Source organism: Theobroma umbraticum, unplaced genomic scaffold (assembly GCF_002168275.2).
Source record: "Theobroma umbraticum cultivar Fairchild unplaced genomic scaffold, ASM216827v3 scaffold_147.0, whole genome shotgun sequence".
NCBI lineage: Eukaryota > Viridiplantae > Streptophyta > Magnoliopsida > Malvales > Malvaceae > Theobroma > Theobroma umbraticum.
In genome coordinates, this window is record NW_018397259.1 from 7,898,288 (window position 1) to 7,908,847 (window position 10,560).

The following is a 10,560-nucleotide window of genomic DNA, read 5'->3' on the forward strand; positions in this document are numbered from 1 at the left end:
AAATTCATTTAAAACTTAAAAACAATAAATTTACAGCAAATTACTCTAGATGTTACTCACTTTTGTTTACAAGTATCAGGAATGGAAGGGTCAAATGATAATGCATATCGGCGGAGAAGCTCAACATAGAGCCTATACGCCTCTGGTTGAGAGTGTCGGAAAGGAATGACTCTGGGTAAAGAACAATCATTTCAGGTGAAGCTTTGAGACTAAGCAATGATTTTTGTTAATTTACATAAATTATCTTTTAACAAGAAAATGAAAAGGAAAAAACCTGCAAGTGAGTAAGGAGAGGACATGGAGGGGAGAGAGGAGGCGAGAACAGAATGCATGCTGTAGAAACTTCCAGAGAGATGGCTGATTGGTACGGAAGCAGAGATGGGAGATGAGCACCTGCCCTAACTCAACGCTGGGCAGTCCCAGTCCATGGGAGACTATGCATTTCACCATCTCCGCCACCCAAACCGGCGGCGTGGTATCCTCCTGCTCTTTCCACCACTCGATCCTCCGGTCTATTTCTTTTTCTATTTCCATCTCCAAACTTTCAACTTTCAACTCTCAGGCTCAGCTCCATGCCATGCCGTTCTCCATTTTTGATGAATGGGTGTCCTTCGACAAGTCAAAGTCATAAAAATAAGGTGTTTCTACTCTACCATACAAAGGCAATTTTGGAAGAATAATTAAAACAAAAATAGGTCTCCTTATCTTCAAACCAAGCCGCAAACAAGTGTGTGCACATAAGTGATTATTAGATCAACACTACTATAATTGTTTCCCATTAACATAATCTATTTCTTATTGCCATCTGCTTAATAGAGAATAGTGATTGACCTCTTGGAAGAAAGGCCCTTGTGGACAGGTTCCAAAGGAAAGGTTGTCAAAGTCGAGATAATATAGCTGACCTTTTCTCCTTGTTTTTTGAAAAGCAAAATACAGCTAACTTAAAGGAAATATTAGGCTAGCTTTCAATTTTCGATGGAAGCTTGCAAAAAGCAACTCTTTAGTGTCAACATCCAAACTAAAATAACATGACATCCTAAATGGATAACTGTTAAAGAAGCAAAAGGGCTATGACTCCATGATATTGAAATTTAATTTCCACAACAAGATCAATGTCTAGAATATGTTTGAATAGCATCACAAACTTCAAAAGAAGGGGGACACAACCTTAAATGGACAAAATGTCCTATCTCTAGTAAAATCATACTCCACTGTCTTCACTGTGGACAGCAGAAACACTAATATATGCAACTTGAAATGATAATATGCAACAACTAAAGTTTTGCCATGTAAAGGAAAGAATGATGTGTTTATGCAGCTATTTCCAAACCTTGATGACAACTGTGTGAGCAGGCAGATTAACACGCCAGGCCAAAGTAGCTATGCAAACAAGTACCTAAATAGGAAAATAGCATAATTTAATGAAAATTGGGTGAGATGAAATTCAGAAGGACCAACCTCGAACTGAAAGTTGAATCAGCTTTATCCTAAACCCTAAACCTTAAAACCCATATAACTAAGAACTTAAGCTTGAAACATTATATACAAATAAAACAGGGAAGCCAAAAAAATTCTGGGAGTCCTTTGACAAGTAGTACTCACAAAAATATAGGCAATAAATTCAAACATTTACAATATTTCCATAAAATGGTGCAAAATATTAAAAAACCAAATCAGGAAAGGGGCAAATCAATTGGAAAAAAACTAATTGCGTTCAATAAAGGCAATAAGCAAAATTTCCAACCAGATATCAGCTAGATACCAATTCATCACACGTGCGGATAGAACATGCAAAATGGATAAGGATATACCTTCTTAAGATAGCTGCAATCAATTCAAAACCTTAAAACCTCCAAAATTCTAATCAGTTCACGATCAAACCCAAAAACCTCCAATTTTCTGAACAAGACGAGATTCCTTTGTTTAGTAGTGCAATAACCTCGAAAAGAACAGAAGAATCTAGAAGAAGACAAAAAACAAAGAGGAAAAGGAAAGAAAAGAAAGGGGAAAATTACTTCAACAAAATTAATGTGAAATATTAATGAAGTTTACAACATCGATCACTGATGTTTCAAAGGAACAGGAACTAGCATTAGATGGAGTCAGAGAAGGGATCAAGGGAAGCAAAATCGATTCAAAGGGTAACGAAGGCATATTAACTTCTTATGCTCCTCAAAACCCCTAATTTTCTACAAGTAAACCCCTATTTTGTTCTTTTCTTTAATGAATCAAGTTTTGGAAGAATTAAAAAAAACAACCTAAAAAAAAGATTCGGCAAAAAAAGATGAATGAAACTAGATCAGCAGAAGAGGAGAAAAGGGAAGGGAAATGTTGTAGTCACTAATTAAAAAAACCCTATTCTGTTCGTTTCAAAGCATTTTTTTTCTGTTGGGTAAGGATTTTTTAGTATTTTTAAAAAATGGATATTTAACGTACATTGAAGTTAATTTATAATTAAAATTTTGATGGCTTTAAATTTAGTTAAGATGTATAAAACTTGATTAATAAAAATTGATTAACCAAATATTGATTTTAAATTTATTTAAAAGCACATGTGTTAATTAGTCTAAGATGAAAGTCATAGATAACCATGGCCCATGGTTGCATATAAAGAATTAATATATATATTTGCACTAAAGTTTATGCTTAATATCATATATTAATTAATATTAACATATACTTTATATCATTTAAAATATATAATTACATGTAATTTCATATTAATTAATACAAATTTAGATATATATATATGTTATCATTTTAAATATTTATAAAAACTTAAATTTATACTACACACACAAACTAAAATATAATATTTTTATTTTATCCAAATTAAAGTACTTAATTTTTTTTTCTTTGTGATTGGATAGTTGCTTGATTTCTCTACAAGGCTTTTCTATTAAGCAAAGCACAGCTGTCCATGTTTGGAATGATACTTACTGGATCCTTTTTTATGCTGTTCCTTTTTTTTGCTGCATGGGAGGATGATTTTAAAGGTGCTAAGATGTGTGATTTTCCCCATAAGAAATCCGATTTAAGTGTAGTTTTTTTTTTTTTTGAAAAGCAAATTTAAGTCTAGTTTATCAGAGCATGGAATACATGTCAATATAACAGACTTTAAGCTCAACTTGGAGCTGATATTATATGCTAGGCCTATGAAGCTCATTCAAGCATCTCTAATCAGAATATAATTGACAGAAACTAGCTTCAGAGGTGTACATGCAGATAACAGGGGCTTATGACAGCAAGCAGGAACTCATTGACAAAAATAGCAATTGCAGACATACCAAACGCGACAGAATTCTGAGATCAGCCTCAGGCTAGCTCAGTTGTTAAGCCTCATAGGCTAAGTCAGATTTTTCCAAAATAACAGATATGAAATTTAAACAACCAAGCTAGCCCCGACAAATTCATTAACAGAAAATCAGAGTATGATAGAGCTTACCTTGAAGCTATCTCACATAATAGCCACCTGGGCTTTGCCAAATATAATAAGCCTCAAAAACCAATAGAATAACAAAATAATCAGACTCGCTCGGTGCTAAAGCTACTGGCAGAAGGGATATCATGCTATACAGAACCATCTGGTATTATAGTCATTAGATGGAATATTAATCACACAGACACGTCCGGGTTTTAGCCTTCGGACGGAGTAACTGATCTCATTGGATCGTAATAGACTCATCCGGAATCATATTCATCGGACGGAAATATAAAATCAGCTCTATGTGAGCTTTGCCAAAATGCAGGGTATACACATGTTCCAGAATTTAACTCCATTTAAATAAGCACATGGCAGAAATAACCAACATGCTCAATTCAGAACCATACTCTCTTACGGTTTATCATTCTCGCTACCATGTGGCTCATAAACAAACAGATTCATCTAATTAGATAGATATGCAGACATATATATTTCCTAAAAACTTCAACAGCAGTTGAAAACAAAGATGGCAAGTTCAATAAACCATGTTCAATTCAAAAATATACCAGACCACAACAGGTTTTGGGCTCCATTCCCATGTGGATATCAACCGTATAATTGCCATTAAGTGAGCATGCATCAGAACAAAACAACAGAATACTGTTTTGAAGTTTAAATCACTTAAAAGTGGCTTGTTTCCCATTTTTATTTTAGAGTTCTAAAATAAAAATGGGAAACAAGCTATATATACACAGACATACACCAATTTTTCAGAAGATTCAGAATCAGAAATTTAGTCCCAAAATCAAGAAATGGCCTAAGAAATATTCTGCTAGCCTAGCAAATCACAAACGTGGTATTCATGCTCTGTTTATATATATATATATATATATATATATATATATATATATATATATCAGAATAATTTCATTTCAAAAACAAACAACCACTCACCTTGACTAAAAGTTCTTCAACAGCTAGCAATTTGCCAAACCTTGCTCACCAACACTCATTTGAGCCTCCCATACCACCTAAACAGAATAAAATCTCAGAACCACTGTTTTCAGAAAGTTCCAGGATTTCTAAGCATAACTCAGTTTCATTTCTTAACTAACAACTTCCAGACTAAAATCCCAGAATTTCCAATCATCAAAATACCTCAAACTCTTACCTTAGTGGCCAACCCATAGCATACTAACGTCAAATTGCTTCAGCTTGAGCGAATTGTGACTTGGCTGTAATATAGACAGAGTTTAAGCTTTAAACCGATTAAACCCATGTTCAATCCACAAGGGAGTTAAATCTTACCCTTGGTGTGTGTTTCTAATCCTCAAAGAGCTGCTACAAAGCCTGAAGATCCAAGGGAAACTCGGGAGCTCACGGGTAAAAGACGAGAGCTCAAGTTCTCAGAACAAGGGAGTGGTTTTTTTTTTTTTTTGGAAGTTTCAGCCGTGTTTTAGCTTAAGGATCCCGTCTGATATTAATCTAATTGGGCCAATGTAGACCCAGCAGCAGAATTACTTTAGCCCATTTCTTAACATTTCTCTTGGGCTTTATTTTCCATTAATCCGTGCTCCACACCTATCTTGGTTTCTTAATTTCATTATTATTATTATTATTATATTTACTTTATTTTATTTATTATTTTTTTCATAAATTCTCTTTCCCTCAAATCTTTACTTAATCAATTTAGATTAAACCTCTACATACAAAGCTCGAAATTAATTTTTTAATATATTATTTTTTAGTAAGCATATTATTGCATAATGTACATGTATAGAGAACCGAAATGTTACAAGAATGATAAATTTTCAAAAAATATTATCGAAAAGGCTTTGGCATTCTGTTCCAAAATAAGAAAGAGGATGCTGGTGAGACTTGGATCCTATGGCTTGCCACAAGGAATTGGCACATGAAAGATGTAGGTAGATGAATACACATTACTCACAATTATAAACGATGTGACACGATGTGACACTGGAATGGATCAAAGTAGGCAAGACAACATGTGCAAGCGTCTTTATTGACAAATGGGTGCAACGGGTGTTTTAGATGAAACAAGAGCGCCATTTTCTCTTGGAAATCCAAGACAAGATTCATGAAGAATGTAACCACAACGAAAGCATGCATAACTTAAACTTGAAAGTGGTAGGAAGCAAATGCCGTAGCTAAAGTTATGTTTGACTTTGTGCCTAACATTGAAGAAGAAAAGCTTGTGTTACACAGCAGGTCAAATGTTATATGCCAATAGAAGTTTTAATTTAATGGTAGTATAGAGACTTATGATCGTATAATGATTTTTGTGGTAATAAATTACTTTTCAAAAAAAAAAAAAACCTTGACATTAAAACTGTTTATATTGATAGATATTATAATATACTAAACATTTACTTAAAAAAAGTTCAAAAATTCAATTTTGGGAGTTATATATATATGTATATATCTTTTTTAAAGTAAAGTATGATTTAATTGTTGATATTTATGAATTGGGTTAAATTATAGTCTTTAAAGAGCAATAATTGTTTTCAAAATCATAGAATTAGACTTTAATATCATTATTTTTTTATCATATATAGAACTAATTAAAGCCATAAATAAATTAAAAAAAAAAAGGAATTGAATGATAATATTTATTATTACTTCAAATTTTTTAATATTTAAAAACTAAATAAAAATTAAATAATTTTATTTTAAAAAATTATTATAAAAATGTAAATATTCGTTTTTGCTTTAGTGACTCATCCAATTAACTAACCTCAGATATACCCAACGTGTTCGCTTCACACAAGAAAGTAATATTATTTTATTTTGGTTACCTTTTGGGAAGCATATACATATTCCCTGGCTGCTTCTTACACACAAGAAACTACTTTATTTATGTATGCACTGCAACGTTTTATAGTTAATTACTAGTTAATTACCTCCCCTTTTGCACATTGACCATAAAATTCTGTTGCCATCCGCTTGTCCTCATTGCCCTCTCTTTTCTATCTTTCTATTGATTTGTGCATCTTTTTATTGTACCTTGGTTTGAGATGGAGATCAAACTTGCTAGTCATGAACATTCCATGCAGTATCATTGTTTTCATGAGACTGATGATATATGGTGTGATAAATGCAGCCAGAAATTCTGTGGCGCAGCCTACGGTTGCATGAGGTGCCAACTTTGGTTGCACGAATCATGCGCCAAAGCCCTGGAACATCTGCCTCGTGAGATTACACATCCTCTCCACTCGCAGCACCATCTTATATTGGATTGGTCTGGTATTACTTCTGAATTCATCTGTGATGTATGTTTGAAAATATCCTCTGGCTCCAATTATGTCTGCTGTCGTTGCGATTTCGAGCTTGATTTAGTATGCGCCTTTTCGGCTAATGATGATCAGCAAGCTATGAAGAAGAAGGAGAGATCTAGTGCAGACAGGGATAAACAGATAATTCAGCATTACTGCCATAGGGATCCGCTGGTCCTCTACAAGCATAGCAGCAAAGAAGAACATGATTATAATTGTAGTTGGTGTGACAAGCCTCTAACAGGTATTTTCTATGGTTGTAAAGCATGTCGGTTCTTCCTTCACGAGTTTTGTACCAACAAGATACCGAAAACATTGAACCATCCTTTTCATCCATTGCACCCTCTTCGCTTGCACTTTGTGGATAGCAACACTAATTGCAATGCTTGTACACAACTTATTCAACAAAATACAGCTTCCACCTACAGCTATTGTTGCCAAGAATGCAACTTCAACCTTGATTTTAACTGTTCAAAACTCTTTCCCACCCTTAAACATGAGTGCCATGACCACTATCTCACTTATTTCGGTCTCAATAATTTCAAGGATAAGATTCTCAAGTACTACTTGAAATGCAATACATGTCACGAGCTTTGTTTGGATAGTCTTTATCGATGTGTACAATGTGATCTAAATCTCCATCTCAAATGCATTCCAATACCACCTATAGCTGAACATGGATACCATACCTGTCATCAGCTTGTTCTTGAAAATTCAATTGAAGAAGATGATTTTGGAGAATATTATTGTGATATTTGTGAAGAAGAACGAGATCCAGCACATCAAGTTTATTATTGTGAAAAGTGTACATATATTGCTCATATTCAGTGTGTGCTCAATGAGGTAAGATCCTTAATCAATTAAATGAATTATTTCACACAAAATTCACCCTTCCATTTAACCATTTATTTAATTTTTTTCCCATATTATGCTAGTGCTAGTGATGAAAACGTTTGTTTCTTAATTAGGATAAAACTTCAGCAGGAAAGGTCTCATCCTCAGCTCCCGAATCCATGGATAGCGAAGCTTTTGTAGAGAAGGAAATGGAGCAATTCGGAACAATTGATGACCATCTTCAACAAACTCTGGTGGGAAACTATCATGGAAAATAGTAATTAATTTTCATTCGTTTTATTTATTACTTTTCAATCATCACTATCAGTAAAGGCCGCTAGCAGTACTCCAGCATCTAATGTTTCTCATTCAATTTTCCTTTGTCCTTTTGCCTTTGGCATTTTAATTCCTATGGAATGGTATGCCTTTCACATAAATGTTTTATTTATAAAGTAAATACTATATTCGGTAAAGTACAAATGTGCCTTTCTTTCTCCAAATAAGGATTACTATCATAAAATTATTCATCAACTAGCAATAACAGCCACTCACTTTTATTCATAATTTCAATATTGATTTTTGTGTTTATATTAAATGGTTACATGATAATTAATGCATCGTCTTTGTTTTACATATGGAGATGTTTTAAAATGCAGGTTCGACCTCTCATCCATGAACACCCGTTGAAATTCTGCGAGGCAACTGAAAAGTTTGAACCCCAATATTGCAGAGCTTGCCGTTTAATACTTAGCGGTCCTGGCTACATCTGTGAAGAATGCCCTCTCTACATTCATGGTTATTATCTACATGAAAAATGCTCTCAATTACCTAATGAGATACAACACCCTCTTCACTCCCACCATGGTCTCAACCTCTATACCAGATCTCCTCATATGGTAGATTTCATTATATGTGATGAGTGCGGAGACATTTCCCCTGGCTTCATTTATCTTTGTGAGGAGTGTGATTTCAAGCTTGATGTGAAGTGTGCGATGCGAGCAGTTCCTAAAAGTGAACTCTCTACATTGAAAGAGGCAGAGAGGGAAACCGAGTTATTTCATTTCAGCCACAGGCATAAGCTAGTCTTTTGCAATTTTAGGGACCCTACATATGAAAGACGATGCAATTTCTGTCGACTGCAAATCTTTGGTCCAACTTACTACTGCTTTCGCTGTGGTTGGGTTCTTCATGAATCTTGTCTTAGATTACCACAAGTGATGCAAGGCCCAATTCATCCGCAGCACATACTGGTTTTGAGCTACACGAGATATGGATTTTGTCATGCTTGTGCACTAAAGCTTTTATCCGCTGGCTATGGCTATAGCTGCGAAGAGTGCCACTTCAGCATTCATATTACATGTGCTGATTCCCTAAGACGGGCTCTGAAACGTGAGTCTCACATGCACGATCTTTACTATTTTGGAACAGAGTTTCTTCGGTTCTTCGCCATGTACTGTGACTTCATCGATATCTTCGCTGGATATTTTTGTAGTCATTGTGGCGAAACTTGTAGTCGACAAGCCTTCTACCGCTGTCTAGAGTGTCGTATCAATTTTCATCTGGAGTGTGTGCTACTTCCTCAAATTGTGAAATCTAAAAGCCATGTCCATCCTTTCACTTTTAAAGATTCATTTATCGAAGATGATTTAGGAGAATATTATTGTGATGTTTGTGAAAAAAGAAGACATCCCAATGATCATATATATTTCTGTGAAGAATGTCAAGGATTATTTGTCGCTCATATAGAATGTGTACTTTTCAAGGTAAATCTCTAATTATAAGTTTTTAAAATTAAAAAATTTATACTCTGCTATCCCAAAAATGATATATATTAGTTACTTTTTGAAAGAAAAAGATCATGTCATGCAATTAATTTGCATCACCAATTTTTAATTTAGCCCCTTTTAAGTTGATTTATTGCATTTGGATAGGATCTATCTATTGATGTTTGGGTATACTTATCTAATCATTTTAATTACTATAACTTTTTGAGATATTTGCCTTGTCATTAAGAACATTGTATGTTGCATACATAAATGCATGCATATATACCATCATTGGTGTGTAAATGTTTTTGTTTTTTTTTTTAAATATAGCTGTATTAATCTAAATATCATTTAAAGAGTAATACAGCAAATTTGATTTAAAAATCTGTAGTATAAATGAATGTTCATTCTTAATCTTATAACCCACCTTAGTACTTTGGTTATTTTAGCAAATCCAAAGGTCGTAAATTAAGTTCGTGCATATTTGGCTTGCATTTTCAGGAAGAAGAAGTACTGTCTTACTTGGTTCCAAGGGAGAGGAAGAAGAGAACGGGGAAGCCATACTTGGCTTGGAGGAGGTAAATTGCAGATCTTCAGAAAGCAATTGCTCATGAGGAATAATTACAAGGCATTTGATTAATTACCATTAATTGAAACTCTAATAAGAAACGTCTGTAATGATACTACTATTATATATACATGGATGATATTGCATTTCTTTTTCAACTGATTTTCAGCATATCAGCTGTCAAAACTCGACTCTATTATATAGCAAGGGCAATTGCAACATTCCTATGGCTGATGTTGAAGCAATTTCTTGACCAATTCAACTAGCTAAATCAGAAAAGCAAGATATCAGCCTTTTTTACTTGATTAAGAAAATTAATAATCCTTACTATTTTATCAAAAGAAGTCATTAGTGGCTGTAATCATTGCCTTGTTTATTCAAATGCCTGATAAAGCTTTCTTCTTTTGTTTTGGCCCTGTTTATATATACTTTCTCCCAGAATTAATCTTCTGTGATGTCATGATGGTATTCAAATGTTTCAAACATCGCAATTCTTGTTTCTCACTTCTTTTTATTTCTTTTCTAGTATATATACATGAATGATTAATAGCCTTTTATTCCTTTTCTTTTTGTGGAAGGAGAAAGGAAAACATATATAGTACTCAAAATAAAAAGGATAAATGCTAAATTGTTTAGGGCCGCAACGATTGGCTAACTCGTTAAAGCAATATAGTT

At 33.9% G+C, this 10,560-nt stretch overlaps 2 protein-coding genes across 6 annotated transcripts in view; one reads left to right on the forward strand and one right to left on the reverse strand.

Annotated features, from left to right (window-relative positions):
- LOC110414683 (mediator of RNA polymerase II transcription subunit 33A-like) overlaps window positions 1-4,871 on the reverse strand; it is an 11,750-nt gene extending 6,879 nt beyond the window's left edge. The window contains exons 1-7 of one of the 5 annotated variants that reach the window (XM_021426035.1): window positions 4,733-4,871; window positions 4,596-4,659; window positions 4,379-4,455; window positions 1,812-1,899; window positions 1,331-1,396; window positions 275-609; window positions 61-171 (exon numbers count right to left, since the gene is read on the reverse strand). In XM_021426035.1, the coding sequence (XP_021281710.1) occupies window positions 61-171; window positions 275-534 (371 nt within the window). In that variant the 5' untranslated portion in view covers window positions 535-609; window positions 1,331-1,396; window positions 1,812-1,899; ... (1 more) ...; window positions 4,596-4,659; window positions 4,733-4,871. Of the gene's footprint in view, window positions 1-60; window positions 172-274; window positions 610-1,330; window positions 1,397-1,811; window positions 1,960-4,378; window positions 4,456-4,595; window positions 4,660-4,732 lie in introns of all 5 variants that reach the window. The other 4 variants (XM_021426037.1, XM_021426036.1, XM_021426038.1 and 1 more) reach the window with 4 other exon arrangements.
- Window positions 4,872-6,356: 1,485 nt separating this feature from the next.
- Window positions 6,357-10,058, forward strand: LOC110415529 (uncharacterized). The gene is made up of 4 exons (XM_021427205.1): window positions 6,357-7,560; window positions 7,686-7,805; window positions 8,208-9,314; window positions 9,819-10,058. The coding sequence occupies exons 1-4, from the start codon at window positions 6,460-6,462 to the stop codon at window positions 9,897-9,899; spliced, it is 2,409 nt and encodes an 802-aa protein (XP_021282880.1). The 5' UTR covers window positions 6,357-6,459; the 3' UTR covers window positions 9,900-10,058.
- Window positions 10,059-10,560: the final 502 nt, after the last annotated feature.